The following is a 17,381-nucleotide window of genomic DNA, read 5'->3' as shown; positions in this document are numbered from 1 at the left end:
TGATACCTTAATTTGAAATGGGACGTGGTAAGCGTTTAACGAATAAAGAATTAGCAGTAATCAAAGCATACAAAGATACAGGCTTATCTAATCGGGAAATTGCAAAGAAAATTAAAAGATCTCCAAAAGTGGTTAATAATTACTTCAAGATTGGCGTTAAATATGGAGCTTATAAGGGAAGTGGTGGCAAACGTAAAATTGATAATCGTACTAAACGAGTTATTATACGTCGTGCTGCTGCTCAGTCAGTCAATATTACTGGCACGATCTTCGAAAAGAAAAAGAAACTCGAATGAGTCGTAACTTTGGTGTTGGAACTGTTATGGATTAGGGGGATTTTTCCTTTGCTGGAAAACTTCCACTGGCATGGATTTCAACAAAAATGAATTCACAGGACTACATTGACTTATTAAGTTTATAAGTTTGCTTGAACATGGTGAGGAATTGATGGGTAAAAATTTCACTTTCCAACAAGATAATGCTGCTATCCATAATTCAAAGCTTACAAAAGCTTGGTTTAGAGAAAAAAATATTCACGTAACGGAATGGCCCGCATGTAGTCCAGATCTTAACCCAATTGAAAATCTATGGGAATACTTTCTAGAAAGGTTTATGAAAATGGTAAGCTAATTGAATCCACCTTGGAGCTGAAAACTTGTACCAGAGAAGCTTGGAATATTGTGACTAATATGTCAAGTCGCATATTTGAAGTCATTAAAAATTCAGGAAGCAATACTAAATATTAAATGAGCATAAAAACAAAATATTTATTTTATTATTTTGTATATAACGTTAATGAGGCTAATTCAATTTTCTCCACAAATTGAACACTTTCAATTTTTTTTCCATTTGTAATTAATTAAACATCTAAATTTCTAAACCTTTAAGTTCTAGTAGAAAATAATTAGAAATAAAGTAGATTTAATAACTGTTTCACAGCCATTTTTTTTAAATTAGAAAAAAATATAAAGGTGAGGCTAATTCTATTTTCTCCGCTGTATTATGATAGTCCTAAAAAAAAAAAGAAAGTGAGTACAAGCATAACAAGATTAAACAAGCTCATTTAATGGAGCTATTATACATCAATCACAAGAGAAATGGAGTTCAACCAAAATACGCTGAGTTTACTTGCTGGTAAAGTTCAACTTTTCAATACATCTAAATCTTTTTGATTGAATGTTTACATTAAATGACTGTTGAATGTTTCAAAATATTATAGCATAACAAAGTTCAAAATATCTTGGTCAGGTATTTTTTTGGCTTATGTCTAGCTTATACCTTACTTATATCTAGTATTTCTGCCCTAATCCTAAATATAAGTCAGCAAATACTTAGACTAGGTTAATCTAAGTATTTACTCCAGCTCAAAAAAGTTTACTGTGAAAAATATAGTTGGTGCAACTGAATTGGAGCACCATAAATAACAAAAAATTTTGTGTTTCTGCAGAATCTAAGAGTAAAAGTACCCCAAAAGAAAGAAAGGTTCGCTTTTCTATAAGTAAAAAATTTCATTTTATACATGACCGTAATAAAAAAATCTTCATCAAAGCATTTACCAATATAAATGATTTTGTCGGTTATACGTTTTTAAGGCTAAACATACTGTATTTTGTGCCACAGTGCTGTACCACTGGTGAACGGTTTGGCTTAACCAAGTGGCAAGGTCTTACATAAAAAAGCGAAAGTCGAAGACCTTACCAAATTAAAAGAATTCGTTCCTGAATAATTTAATTAATTTTTAAAACGAACTGGCCAACTACTGAATGTAAAGATCTCCCTAATAGTGGCTGAGATAGAATCGGAACAATAAGCTTAATGCTTACTGATGGCAATTTTAGTCATTACCTTATATTTATGTATTATATTGATTTCTGACATTTTAAAACATTGAATAGAGTTTTAAATTTGTGGTTCTCTGAGAATTTTTATTTTCATTTTCTAAATTTATTTTAATTTATTTTTGTAAAAAATTTTTTTTTTTAATTTTTATGAAGGAAAAAATTTTTAAAAAGGGCGATTTTGTAAAAAGTACTTTTTAAAATTTCAAACATTTTTAACTAACAAAAAGTTATATAAAACATCAAGATGCACTGAGATATTAATCTTGCATGCATATTTTAGAAATATGTTGCAAAAGTCATGTATATTTATTAGAAAAAAATATAAAGAGCTTTTTTTAATTTTCTCAAAAATGGGTTTCGAGCAAACTTGCTCTTTTAAAAGGGTTTATTTAAACCAATCCGTCCAATTGTTTTTGGAACAATTGATGGTTTAATTTCGGTAATTCGCTATGACCTTGCTTTTAAAATTCTGTGCAAGTTTAATTTACAAACACGTTTTCGCTTATCCGTAATCATTGCAAGAAGAGTATTTTCATGATGAGTAAAATAATCATTTCGTTTTATAACGGGATTGATAATGTCTTTTAGTTCAGAAAACAGATAACACGACAGACTATTTGTTTTCCACAAGTGCCTAGCTCCATGTTTACAAGAATGCTTAAATTTAATGCAAAATCATATTGGAGCATAAAAACAAACAATATAGGTCAAGGATAACTTATATAAACTAAATGTCAAACTTGTGGGATTTTATTGGACAAAAAATAAAGCTGCTTTTTTGTTTATAAATATAGTCCCCCATTTGTAAAAAGGGCAAAAGTCAAAGCCTATGTGTGAAATAAAAGTTAAAAATGCAAGTTTAAGGCCATCAAAAGTTTCAAATAAGTTAATGATAATTCTAAAACACGTTTAATAAGTATAAAATACTTATAAATTTTTTTTTATAAGCCTAGATTTATTAAAAATATATAGTTCTTGAAATGCTTCAAAAACGTCAGTCGTTTCTCTTTTCTATTCAAAACTTTAATCTCTTTCTAATCGGAAATGAATTTAGGAAACATAAATCATTATTTTGCAAGTATTCTAATTTTCTCTTAACACTTTTACATTAATAGTATTTATATTTAAAATATATATTTACTTTATTTAAGAAAATAAAAGCGAGACAATATTTGTTCACAAATTTAATCTGCCATTTGCAAAAAGGGCAAAAGCGGCTTCACTTTTATTTAATATATCATTGATATAGCTAGAAAAAGTTCTTAGCTGCTCTAACAGCTCTAAGATAGACACGTACAAACGAAGCTCACAATTTGCTGTTGTTAGCCACATTATATGGTATAGAGCTCTTGGGAGCCGTTGCCGACTAGGATTAACCAAGACAGCACTTGTGGTTTCCCATAAATATTTTTGATCCGTGCTAAGACTTTCCAACTTTACTGTAGACACCAATGTGTATTTTTTTTAAACGAATTACAGTCGATTGTTGATATGTTAATAATGCTGTACTTCCCGACGGACATTTGCGTCAGTTGATTGTTGATATGTTGTATGTTGATATTTGATTGTTGATATGTTGCGTCAGTCGATTGTTGATATGTTAATAATGCTGTACTTCCCGACGGGCTTTTAAAAAGTACGTTCTTAATTCTTTTAAACGTCTTTTAAGCATTCTAAAAATACAACATTTAGAATACGTTTAAAAAACATTTACAAGAACTGGTTGTCGGACTATCAAGGTATTAGAATAAATGACGCAGTGTCAATTTATTGCTATGAAGCTGATATAATTGCCACCGTAATATTCTTCCTTCTAATTCTGTATTAACCTGATAACACCATTGGATCATCCGGTGTTGACATATGTGCCATCGCATCTAATTGCCATCAATTCACTTAACAAAATTTATTTCGCGCAAAAGTTTTCTATTATACTTTGTTTGATTTTGACTGCTGTCCCATTAGACGGCAATGTATGGCCGATGTACGAAGAACCAGGCTCTTTTATAAACGATACAAGTTCTGTGGTAATTGTTTGGTGATAATATTTTTCAAATAAGTTACTTTTTTAGATATTCACTTAAGTTTTATCCTTGCGTCCATCAAAACAAAGACATAGCACATCATTTAACTTACCCATGCTCGTGTTATTTCATATCAACACTTAATTCTCTCATGTCGCACTTTATTCTGATCGATGATATTGGATGTATTCTCTGCTGTTACTAGCCCAAAACCTTCAAAAAATGCTGATGCTACGGCTGATCTGTAATAAAGTCCTTGTTTGTTGTATGCTCTTGCCAATACTAACATGCATTGTCGTAGTACTGGTTATTGAGGCGCAGAGAATTTAAAAACAGTCATATCAGTGCAATGTGCGAATTTATTATCATCAGCTTCACTTTCAGAAACCTTGCCTAATTTGCTCTTATCGTCAGTTCCAGAATTCTCACCATTAAATATTGAAATGCTCATATTACTAGTATTACTTGGATATTTTCTTTTCAGTTCTTAAAACTTCATCATCTTTCTTCTTCTGATGTTGTCTAATATTATTTTGTTACCACTTTGTCTTATGTACTAATAAACATTAGGTGGCTCGTTCGCTGGGCAGTCAGAAATTCTTGTTCCTTTGTAGGAATCTTACGTACATTACAGCAGTTGCAATCTTCCATAGCGCACTTGAATGCTGCAAAATCATAAAGTTTTAATTTGTATTTGTCTCTGAAGCATCAAAGTTTTTCTTTGTATTTCTTCTTATACCTCGTGTCATAAGCGCCTGCGAGAGCGCCAATGGCGTCCGGGTGTGGATTAAAAATCTGTTCATTAATCAACACTGACATATTCAAAGTATTAGTTTTAAAACCAATATACGAAAAGTTAATAAACAAAATCTTCGAGAAAGGTAAAATAGGTGCTTCAAAATGAATTTTTCGAGCTTTTCTTGCCGCTCAAATTTTGATAACGTTGTCTTAGCTCACTTTTTAAATCTTTTTTAATCGAAATAATAAAAAGATCAGTAACGTGATCCTGGGTAATTGTTGAACGGAGGGAGTTTTTTACAAACTTCAGTTTACTAAACGATGGTTCACCCTCAGCATCTAACACAGAAATAGTGTTGAAAATCCGGAGCATGATGCAAGTGTACAAAAAAAGTGTTTTAAAAAAAGTTTAACGCAAAAAAAGTTTCTTCTCAAAGATTAGATTAAGTAGCTTCAGTGGATTTCCGCGCAGAAAATTGTTTTTCAAAATCGAAAATTGTTTTTCGTTTTGTTAAAAAAGCAAACTTCTTCAATGATATCCTCTTTGTTTATACCTCTTGGATAAAACCGTGAAATTTCACAAGCTTTATTTCGAAAGATCATCATTATTTAACCAAGTGAATAAAAACTTATTGCCAACCATCCTGTTTGTCTCAAATACTAAATCAATCTGCTGGAGCAGACAATATAAACCAAAACTAAAAACGTTTATTTTGAGTTCTTTTGTTTGGCTGTTGTGGAAATGAGCTGTGTTTGATGCCTCATCGTAAAAGCGTTTCAATTTACGCTTTCTTTTAGTAGCGAGTTCAGTTTTGAATCCTTGGTGTCCAATTATAGCTACAGTCTTTTTGAAAATTTGAATTCAAGAGCCTCTAATCCATTTAAGACTTTTTTTTATTTCCCAGCAGATGTGTAATTAAACATGCTGCTCCCTGGTTAGACCAAGGTTTAGACAAGGTTAGACCAAGGTTTAGACAAGGTTAGACTAAGGTTTAGACAAGGTTAGACTAAGGTTTTTCATGGCATGTTTTAGAGCTGCCAACATTTATTTTTAATTTGGCAACCGCAAAAAAAACAATTTAAAGCAAAAATTATACAATTTTTAAAACTTTTTTTAGTTACCCCAAGAAGTCTCTATGGTCTTATCACAGAGCATCTCATTTCTAACCTCAAGAGAACGGTTAGAAATGAGGTGCTCATATAGGCTTCAAAGCTAGAGTTCTCATGCTTCTGACGCAAGCGCGCTACCAATAAATAAATAAAATTATATAAAACTTTTAAAATCTTTTTTAAATTATCAACCAACTTATTTAAACTATTGACTACAAAAAACAAAATAAATAAATCAAATTATCAAACAACTAATTTAACCAAACACTTATTAAATCACCATAAACACTAATCCTAACCGTAAACTAAAAGAATAACTTCAGCAAGTTTCATAAAGGCATCGAATTAAAATTTCGACATTTCCACCAAAAATTTGAGCAAAAAATTGTTTTTTTTTTACCTATTGGCCTTAAAATCCACATTCCGTCAACATTACACCCGATGCAAAAACTCAAATACTTGATAACTGACCGGATCATGGTAGAGGCAAGACAATTTATAAGCATAAAAAAATGCGACGCTATAATTATCTCTTTTGCTTCAACAGTCAAACATCACTTGAAAAAGTAGTGCTTTTATAGTGAAATCATCAACAAATGTTTCGTTCGCTTCAATTTTTTAACAATTGCTTTGCTAACCCATGAAATGCTTAACAAAATTGTCTGTACTATCAGCGTCGGCTGCTTTGAAGCAAAATTTAATCAGCTTCCATTATAATTACCGCAGCGCATCGTTTTCCGTGCAATCGAGCACGAGCTAACATGGATAACTATTCACGGGCTTAAGGAATACGTCCAGTTCCATCTAACTCAACTACAACGAAATCCTTTTTTTATTTTCGTAAAAATAGTTTACAATTAATTACAATAATAGAATTAAGGATTTAGATTTTTTTTTCATGTGCATTTTTATTTTGAGAACTAAAGTTTTAACCTCAAATAAAAACTAAGCAAATTTCACATTATCACTCATTAAAATGTTTTCTACTCATTGTACACTCTAAAAACAATTCGTTAGAAAAAGCAACGGATTTCTTTTTTCCGTTAAATTAACAAATTCGTAAGCAAAAATCACAAAACTAACGGAGTAAATAAACTATTAACGGATTCTTTGAAATTTCGTTAATGCAGCGGATTAAATATTCAAATCCGTTGATAAACAACTGAAATTTTTATTAAAAAGAGTTTCTATAACTTATAGAAACCCTTTTTAATAAAAAGTTTAAACTTTCTTATAGTATAAGAAATTTTGAAGTGCTTTTTCTGTAGATTATGTTTTTAGTCTTGTTTGTTTTTTAAATGTGTCAATATATTATAGTTTTTTATTTGTAAATGATAAAGTTTTAACAGGCGTTTTTGTCTTGTCTTGGGATGCCAGCTAAAAAAAGCCTGCTTGATTTTTTATTTTCTATGATAAAATTTAACAGGTGTTTTACTTTTACTGAACAGTATCTACATAGGTATTTAGCTAATAGGTTAATAAGTGTTTTAGCTTTTATTATTAAGTAAAGGGCAACAAATATTCATATATTTTTTGACTTTGTTTGAATTAATTAATATAGATAGAGATGTTAGAATCAAAAAATAATTTAGGTTGATTAAGCTTCAACTTTAACCTGAAGCTTCAAATCAGCTTTATCCTGAAGCTGATTCCCAAAAATCAAATAAAACTTTCAAAATGAAAGGTTAAATTAAATTTATTAGTAAAAAATGGTATGTATTAGCAAAATTTGCTAACACAACTTTGTTACAGTAATTGCTGCTTCTAATGTTTTTATTCAGCCATTCAGAAAATGTTTCAAAACTTTATTTACATAAATTATTATTTTTAATTATTATTAAAACAATCACTTTTTTTTATTTTCAGATACTAATGTTAAAGTTTTGATTAGATTCTGACAACAATTTGAAACGGATTTTTTTTCAAGACGATATTATGCACAGTGTGTACAATTCATATCCAGAGTTCCTTTGTTTTGATGCAACATAAACTGTTACGAATTCGTCTGCCTATTTATATTGTACTTGGTGAAGATAGTTGTGTTGGTGTGTTTCTTTATACATTTTATGATATGGTTGATACATCCCTAAATCAACTGTTGTAAATAGTATTGATAACAGTCAATTTAGGAATGTATCAATCAATCACAAAATGTATATAGGAAATAAACAATTTTATATATTCATATACAAATATTTATTTTTTATGAATTTTTTTTCTTCTTTTTTAATCTAATTTACTTCTAACAAGGCTTCAAGCAACCACTATTAAGTGGAGGTTACTTAAAAACAAAAAATAGAGTTATAGAGCAAGGAAGCAGCTGAATGAAGACTCAAAAGGTCGTAGGTCCTAAGTCTCTAAGAGTTAAGGTTAACAGTCAGAAAAACATAAAAATGGAGAGCGTTCCGAAAAAATGAATTGTAGGGAAAAAAAACTAGACAAATAAAAGTTTTTAGACCATGTAGTGACAGATACAGTAAAAACTTAAGGCTTTGCTTAATGATGAGTTAGGTGAGAATGAGTTTTGTTTGCTGGAGCTAGAGCTAATAGCTTCTTTGAGCAGAAACCATGGAAACCATGATTTATTTAGTATTTAGATAGTATTTGTAGAAAAGAGAAAGAGAAGCAACGGTATGACGATGTGATAATGGTTGGAGGTTGGCTGCAAGAGCAGATCCAAATATGTTTACAATGCGTTTTTGCACCTTGTCTAAAAAAGACAAGGCATCATTAGAAGATCTACCTCAAATATGGCAACAGTAGTCCATACAAGGACAAATTTGAGATTTATAGAGGTAAAGAATAGAATCTAAAGTAAGAAAGTGTTGAGCATGATAAAGAGATGCATCCTTAGCAGAGGCTAATTTTGCAATGGATTTGATATACAGTTTCCAAGAAAGATAGGAAGTAAGAGTTAATTCTAGAAGATGAAGGGTAGATGACTCATCAAGTACATTATCATTCATAAATATAGGAAGATCTAAATTATTACGATAACGATTGGCTGAAAAAAATTGAGTTTTATCTGAATTAAAGTTCACCAGCCACTGTAAGCCCTATGCTGTAGCAGAAGTGAGATCCTTTTCAAGCTCAAATGCCCCCTCCAAGCAATCAGAGAGTGTTGGCTTCTTATCATGACAAGAATAAATGGTAGTATCATCAGCAAACAATGCCACCTCAGATGTGAGAGTATCTGGAAGATCGTTAATGTAAATTAAAAAGATTATAGTGCCAAGGATTGAACCTTGAGGAACCCCTGAAGTTACAGGATATAAAGAGGAGTGCTGTCCATTGAGGACAACTTTTATACTACGATTGGAAAGAAAGGACTCAATAATCTTAAAGCTTTATCAAAAGCTTTAGATATGTCAAGAGCGATAGCCTTAACCTTTCTACCTCTATCTAATGCAAGATAAAACCTATCTGCTATTACTGTTAGCAATCAGCTGTAGAATGATAAAATCAAAATCCATATTGATGATCAGAAAGTTATTTGATTCAAGATAAGAGATTATGTGTTTGTTAATGAAAGATTCAAAAACCTTGCTTATGATAGGAAGAAGACTAATGGAACGGCAGTTAAACAAGTCAGATTGCTCTCCAGAAATTTTGAAAATATGGAAAACAGATTCCGCTTTCCAGCAGGCTGGAAAACAAAACTCTAATAAGCACATGTTAAATAGTTTTGAAAGTATAGATGACAGCTCCAGAGAACACTTCTGCAAGACTACAACAGGTATGTTGTCTGGACCACAAGCTGTAGAAGAGTCTAAGCAGGAAATCACTTTAGATACAGAAGCTGGAGTGATACGAATATCAAGCAATCGATCAACCTGTTTGATGGCTATATCAGGTAGAACGCAACTAGTGGAATCAAGAGATGATATTGATGAAAAGTTTTTAGCAAACAGTTCAGCTATGTCTTTAGGTGAGGTGACAAAGTCTGAACCATACAAGATATATTGAATTGATACTGTTAAAGATTCTCTAAAAGTCACGAGAGCCTAATTTTTGTGATGAAATACGAGATTTCATGACTTTAGAATAGCGGGCTTTAGCGTTAGACAAAAGCTTTTTACAATGGTTTCTAGCAATAGTAGACAGATGTCTATTTTCTAGAGAATTGTTTTGCTGATAGATATGGAAGTAACAATTTAGATTGGAAATTGCAGCAGCACAATGTGAGGAAAATTATAGAGAAGAGTGGGGCTTGACCTGGAATTATTGAGAGGGAATAAAAGATTGCAAGCCAGCCTGAATCCACGACGTTATATAAGAAGCACATTTGTCAGCAGGAAGACGAAAGATTTCTAGTCAAGTAGAGAAGGTAAATGATTCGGGTTGTCTGAAAAGCAAGTTAGAAAATTGACTATTTGAGTTAGCGATTGAGAAAGGCAAAAGTTGAGGGCCTTAACTCCAGCAGTGTCACTGACGCTAGAGCCAAGTCGTTCTGTGTGATGAGCATTAAAGTCACCAACAACAATGATATTGGCTGATGGATAAAGAGAGAGGGCCTCGTCAACTTGATCAGAAATAACATCGAAAAGAGTGCATTCTTGAGATAAGGAGAACGATATAGAATAAAGAGAAAGCCAATAGAGTGAAGTGGTGCTAAACGAAAGCACATCTTCATCAGTGACATCATCATTACAAGATACTTTTCATCAGTGTTTCTTAGTTATTTTGAAAGCAAGGCTTTTGCACCTAAGTTAAAATCAAATCAAATATCAAAAAATGTATTGAATAATAAAAGTGATATTGTATAATAGGATAAAAAATCAAATAATAATAATAACAAAAAAAGTATGATTTTTCTATCGAATTTTACAATAACTTACACTTTTACAAAACTTTACAACTCAAAATATTCGTGATTTTCATAATATATTATAAATCTTAGACATAAAAAAGACAGCTAACACCATCTGGTATTTATAGTTTGTTACAATAGTTGTATTTTTTAAAATACCAGATACATATACCTGATGGTGTTAAAATACCAGATACATATACCTGATGGTGTTAAAATACCAGATACATATACCAGATAGTGAAACTTGACTATACTTTGAGTATTCTCATACAATACATTTTTCAAAACAGTTTTATAGTTTACCTAATAATACCAATTGAATATTAATAATGTGGTATGATTTTTTTTCCATAATAAATTCCCATTAATGCTATCATTTAGCTAGAAAAGTTTTATTTTTAAATTAAATAATTTCTTTTCAGAACTTTACACTAATTACTCCCATATATATATATATATATATATATATATATATATATATATATATATATATATATATATATATATATATATATATATATATATATATATATATATATATATATTATATAAATTTCTGAAATTTTTTAAGTTTGAGAATATTGTTTATTGGTTGTTATAGCTAGCCCAGGTAGTTAGCAACACTCTCAAATTAAAAACAATTGTGAACAAGGGCTTATTTGGGTTGCATTTGGTATTTTATAGCAATAAAAGATTACAAAGCATAATTTAGAATAATAAACTATAAGTAAAAGTCTATAACCTAATGTTCACAAGTGTGTTTTTATGTAGTGAATTGATTACCAAAAGGAATAATTCTTAACTTACCACACCTTTATGAAGAGCTCAGTGTAAAAAGGTAGAAACAAGAAAAATTGCAAATATACAAATTCATGTTGGTGTTTATGTCAAATATAAAATACATTTTTGTTGATATATACCTGTTAACTTGAATAAAATATTGGTCATTGTATTCTATAATTGGTAAAAAAGATGTTTACCCTCTAATAGAAACTGATAGTAAATAATATTTAATAAAGCAACAAACTTTGATAAATTTTATGTTTATTATGCTATCAATTTATTTTAGATTATATACTTAAAAAAAAATATGTCCGCTCTAAAAAAATGAAAGAAAAAAAAGTATTTAATTACCACTTGTTTTGTTAAATTTTCAAATTAATAATATCCAATTGTCATCCTATTTATATATAAGTTGAACTACCCTGCAAACTTTTTTGAAAATTTTCACAAAGTGTTTAAAGGATTATGTTTTATTAGAGTTTAAGTAATGAAAAATGTAGATGTACTCCTAATCAGCGTTCTCAAAATTTATGTTAAAAAGCAACTTCTTCAGATTTTGTAGATTTAAATAGAATGAGTAAGCTATTTCTGTAAAACAGCTGTAAAAAATTTTTTTTTTGTAAAAACTTAAATGTTTAACTCTTTATAATTAACAACTTAGTATAAAGATGCAGTAACAATAGTAACAAAGCAGCAGTAAAAACAAGCTTAGAATAACGTCTGCTCCAGACTAAGATTTAAACTATCCATACTTTAAGTACTTTACCAGGAATCTGGTACAACTGCATATAAACTTTGTATTGAGTACTTTTGAATCAGAAAATGTACTTCATAGAAAAGGGACATGACATTTGACAAGAAACACATTTATAAATCATTTCACGTTTACAATTTAGCTTTAAATGCATGATCATCTTGTAATTACTATAATAAACTATTGAAAAAAATTGATGATTTAATTGAAACATTAATTAACTATTAACGTACCACATCTTAATGAAGAACCAAAGGTAAAGATGTAGAAAGAAGAGGAATTGCACACATGCAAATTAATGTCGAATATTTCAAAAGTTTATACATACTAAACACATTTTATAATAACAAAAATACATAGCATGACAACTGACTGTGTTCTTTTTTCATATTTGTTCGTATTTCTGCTTATTCTGAGCCTGTATAGGGTTTCAAAATATGCTTCCCAGAATCATTAAAATTTATGTTCAGAGAGAAAAGACTAATCGGATGATAGTTGAAGGAGTTATAATGTTCTCTAGAGTTTTTTAAAGTTGAAACGACAGGTGCCATTTTCCAGCAGGCAGGAAAACTAGATTTAGTCAAGCACTTACTAGGCTATTTAAAGAGAATCAAGGATATTAAGCAAAGTTATTAAGGATACTAATGTGAAGCTATGACAGGAATGTTATCTGAACCACAAGCAGTAAAAAAGTTTAGTTGAAAATTGGATGTCTAACTATGGGTTAACTTGTTTAATTTGAATGGCAAGAAGGGTGTGGCGATTATAATCAAGTGTCAAATTAGAGAAAAAGTTATTTGTAAATAGTTCTGCTTTATCCTTAGGAGAAGTAAAAAAACAGACCTATGAATTAAAAATGAAATATTATACTTAAGTTTGTTAATGACACTGTTAAGAATTGTTTAAAAGTCTCTAGAGCTTAACTTCTAAGGTAAGGTACAATATTTAGTAAACTAGGAATAATGATGCTTAGCATTAGACATCATTTTTTACATTGATTTCTTGCAATAATAAATATGTTTTTGTTCTCAAGAGAGTTGTTATTTAAAAAAAGATGAAAAGAATGATTACAATTAGATATAGCTGCTGCACAAACAGGTGAGAACCATGGAGTAGAATGAGACTTGACTTGAAACCTGAAAGAATAAAAGCTTTCATAGTTACCATAATCCAGGTAGTTATATAGGAGGCGCATGTATCAGCAGAAAGAGAAAAGTCATCAGCCCAAAGACCATCATAAAGAAAATTGCAAAATGAATTCTAGTCAGCTATAGGTTATTAGTAAGTATTGCAATGATAGGGTGAATCCGAAGAAGAAGTTCAAGGCGAAAGATTTATGGAAAACACTGCATTCACAGAACCACCTAAAGCAGAAAAATAAGAGACTGTACACAAGCTAGGTTCAGATTTAAGACACATATCAAGGTGTTAAGGTAAGTGATTAGGTTGTTTAGAGAAAAAGTCACAAGTTAACTATCTTAGTAACAGATTGAGAAATACAAAAGTTGTTGTAATGATGATGGGAAATGTACTTCTTGCCTTTCCTTAGAAAGCAAATCCAACAAGAAGCAGGACATGGAGCGGGTTGGACTGGATTTCAGGTTTCCAGTAACTGGGTGATCATGGTAACTTTTTATATTTTGTATTTGGATTGTTGCTAAATTGTTTTTTAGTTAATGTTAATTTTACTAAAATAGGTGAAAGTGAAGTAGCTGCCATTGGTTTAATTACAAATGAAAATGCAGCATCATTGAGGTTTGACTTTTTGAGTCATGCCATGTATGTAAAGATAGTATTTTTTATTTATTGGTAATTTTTTGTCAAAATAACTATTTTTATAATGTTTTTAGTTGGTTTGTAGAAACATTCAAAAGAAACAACTGTTCCTGGTCTAAAACTAATGCCTACTAATAATAAACTAAATGACCAACAAAGACTTGAATGAGAGAGATGTTGTACGTGCTTCTTTCCCTGATGCATCTCTTTTACTTTGCTCTTAGGAAAAATAATCTAGTAACAACTAGTTAAATGTTAATTATGAATATAGTAATAGGATTTTTATTTTCATAACTTTTAATCGTGAAATTTCTGTAAAACTTGGCATCACGAGTGGGCAATGAATGTCTTGTCTAGAACTCATTCAAAAATTAACATATGCAAGATGAGAGGCCCAATATAATGAGTTTGTTGAGATATTTGTTTCTTCATTGCCAACTACAGTTCTCGACTATTTTAATAATAATTGGCACAACATTCGTAACGATTGGGTCTTTGGCTTAAATTATGCGTGTGCTAATTTTATGAACACCACTAACAACCGTCTGGAAAATTTTAATGGAAAACTGAAAGAAGTTATTGACTGTAATAGTACATTAGAAAACTTTCTTGAGAATTTATGTTTTATTAGCCTCAATGTGAAATGAGAGTGATCACACTGTTTTCAAAACTATTTTCAAAATTCAGAAAATTTGTATTGACTTTTTTGAACCAAATTATGCTGAAGCAGGTTATAAAAATTTTCTGAGAACGTATGCATTTGAGCAAGTATTGAAACAATTTTCCTTGCGTTCTGAAGTAAATCTTTTTTGTGAAAATGAAAACCATATAGTTAAAAGCAATGAAGATATGCCTATAGTCACTTCTGATAGGTGTGGTTGTATGTTTAGAAAATCAATGGGTCTGCCATGTCACCTTTTCTTTGCAGTTCGCCAGTTGCTAGGTTCGAATCTGTTTGATGCCAAGCTATGTCTGGAAAGGTGGACAATGAAGTATTATTGTCAGCATCAAAGAGTTTTTAATACTTTTTCCGAGACTAAGGAGTCTTGATTGGAGATTTGCGTTGCTCCAAGAAAAAAAACAATCCTTTCTCAGCACAAAAAATTCAAACTTACACTTCGTACAACTTCATTATTAGCGACATTAGTTTCCGAGTCAACTGGACCTTCTTTAAAACAGAGAATAGAACTTCTACAAGTTCTATTCTCTGTTTTAAAGAAGGTCCAGTTGACTCGGAACTTGATGAGACAGATTTAAAGGTATCTGATATAGTCTCAAGTCAAACTTTTTCAGATGCATGAGCATCAAATGATGTAGACCTTATTGAAAACTCTAACAAAAAGGATAAAAATGATATCAATTTTAGAAATGAGTCTTCAGAGCAATATGTTACTGCCGATAATTTACAACAAAACCAAGAAAAATGTTTTGTTGTGCAGGATAAAGCAGGTGTTCTAGGTATATATAAATTTCAAAAAAATTATATGCAATTGAGAGTGATAATTATATTAAATAGAATTTATTAATTATATAAGAATAAGATGGAGTTATAGCATTTTGTACATTTATTTTAGATACTCAGTTAAAAAAGATTTGCTTGCCTCAAAGTGTTGTCCAATGTGGATGTCCTAAAGGTGCTACTCATTCAATAATAGGTCTTCCTAAAAAACGTCTTTGTCAATCTACTGATGTGCCAGTTCCTTTTATAAAACTTGAACCTGCTAAAAGACATGCTTGTATGTTAAAAATATTGTTTTACATTTAAAGCTAATAAATAACAAGTTATTTTTTAAAGTTTTTTTTTTAATTTATATTAGGGGTCATCCATAAAGAATTTAACTAGTAAATAGTAGTAAAATATTTTTTTCTAGTACTAAGAAGATTTCTTTTCTTGCACAATTTTAAAGTTATATGTTTAATGACGATTACTGTACAAAAATGGAAATGATCTCCTATCTATATTAAAAAGTCAAATACAGCATGACATACTTTATTGGTGACCACTTAATTAAAATTAATAAATGTTTTAATGAATTTTTTTATTAATAGATGGTTTTACAGCATTAGTTATTAAGATCAAATGGTTTTGTTATAGTGATGCTTAGTTGGTTTTTAAAAGCTGACAACGTACAGAAAGCTCTTTCTGGTACCCTTATCAATAAGAGTGCTGTAGAAAAAAGACCGAATTGTATTTCATCATCTATACTTGATGAAAGTGCATTAGAGTTGCTTTCTTCATTACAAATATACTTTAGCTCAGATGCATAGAAAGCACTTAATAAAGTAATCAAGGCTAAAAAAAATCAACATATCTGGCCATGTGCTGAATGCCTAGAGAGCACAAGCGAAGGAAATAAAACTGGCAATGCAATAGCATGTGATTCATGCTTGTTGTGGTCACATAAAAATGTATGGACAAAAAGAGAATTCCTTTTTAAAAGCAAGGTATTGGTTTTGTCGCACTTGTTATGGAAGGTCATGATTTAAGTATTAACTATATAATTTTTATATATATATATATATATATATATATATATATATATATATATATATATATATATATATATACATATATATATATATATATATATATATATATATATATATATATATATATATATATATATATATATATATATATATATATATATATATATATTAAATTGATTGTTACAGATTATATAGTTATATTTGAATGGTATTATATATTATGATAAATAGTATTATATTTAAATAGTATTATATAGATTGTATAGATTAGATACAGATTGTGAAAATATTTATAAAACCTCTGTAAGCAATGTCATATTTTATTTTTTGAGCTATTTTTTGATCCAAGCAGTCTTTAAGATAAATAAAAATCTAATATTATAAAATAAAAAGAAATAGTTTTAAAGAAAAAGAGAAAGAAAAAAAAAACAGTTTTTTAGTAACAACATTTATTTCTTTTTTGTTTTTATCCTTTTTTGTTTTGTATTTAATCTAGAAATATGAAATGCCAAGTCCTATGGTTTACCTTCGCGTGGTGCATTTCGTTAAATAAGTTACAAAAGTTTTTAACTTTGTGATTTATAAACTAAAAACCAAGGCAATATTTGTAGAAGTTATTTAAAGTTTGTGGAGATGCAATTCCTTGCTTTGTCCAACCTTTTAGACTATGTATATATACTGATACAAACATATATATATATATATATATATATATATATATATATATATATATATATATATATATATATATATATATATATATATATATATATATATCAAGTTGACTGTTACAGATTATATAGTTATATTTAAATAGTATTATATAGTTTCTTGTAATTTTATAATATTTGTCATTAATAAATTTATTAAATAAAAATTGAGTAAATCTACATATTACATATCATGTTACATATAATGTATTATGTACATATGGTATAACAAACATGTTTACACATATATATATATATATATATATATATATATATATATATATATATATATATATATATATATATATATATATATATATATATATATATACATATAGAAAT

At 29.4% G+C, this 17,381-nt stretch overlaps 1 protein-coding gene across 2 annotated transcripts; it reads left to right on the top strand.

Moving 5' to 3' along the window:
- The first annotated feature begins 7,556 nt into the window (after positions 1-7,556).
- Positions 7,557-16,323, top strand: LOC136078246 (uncharacterized). Of its 2 annotated transcripts, none has more exons than XM_065793544.1 (3): positions 7,557-7,758; positions 15,414-15,575; positions 15,935-16,323. In XM_065793544.1, exons 1-3 carry the CDS (start codon positions 7,692-7,694, stop codon positions 16,105-16,107), a joined length of 402 nt encoding a protein of 133 aa, XP_065649616.1. In that variant the 5' UTR covers positions 7,557-7,691; the 3' UTR covers positions 16,108-16,323. The 2 variants fall into 2 exon arrangements, 1 of the variants encoding a protein (XP_065649616.1); XR_010637637.1 differs by lacking the exon at positions 7,557-7,758 and adding an exon at positions 15,062-15,297.
- Positions 16,324-17,381: the final 1,058 nt, after the last annotated feature.

The sequence above is a fragment of the Hydra vulgaris genome, chromosome 03 (assembly GCF_038396675.1).
Source record: "Hydra vulgaris chromosome 03, alternate assembly HydraT2T_AEP".
NCBI classification, from domain to species: Eukaryota; Metazoa; Cnidaria; class Hydrozoa; order Anthoathecata; family Hydridae; genus Hydra; species Hydra vulgaris.
The sequence above is the reverse complement of the archived record's forward strand: the minus strand, read 5'-3'. Positions and strand labels throughout refer to the sequence as shown.

What these genes read in the sequence shown, in the direction of transcription:
- LOC136078246 (XM_065793544.1), top strand. Translation starts at nt 7,692, where the DNA reads ATGCAACATAAACTGTTACGAATTCGTCTGCCTATTTATATTGTACTT. An exon ending in TGGTGAAGATAGTTGTGTTG is followed by an intron (nt 7,759 to 15,413) that starts GTGTGTTTCTTT and finishes CATTTATTTTAG; the next exon opens with ATACTCAGTTAAAAAAGATT. An exon ending in ACCTGCTAAAAGACATGCTT is followed by an intron (nt 15,576 to 15,934) that starts GTATGTTAAAAA and finishes GTTTTGTTATAG; the next exon opens with TGATGCTTAGTTGGTTTTTA.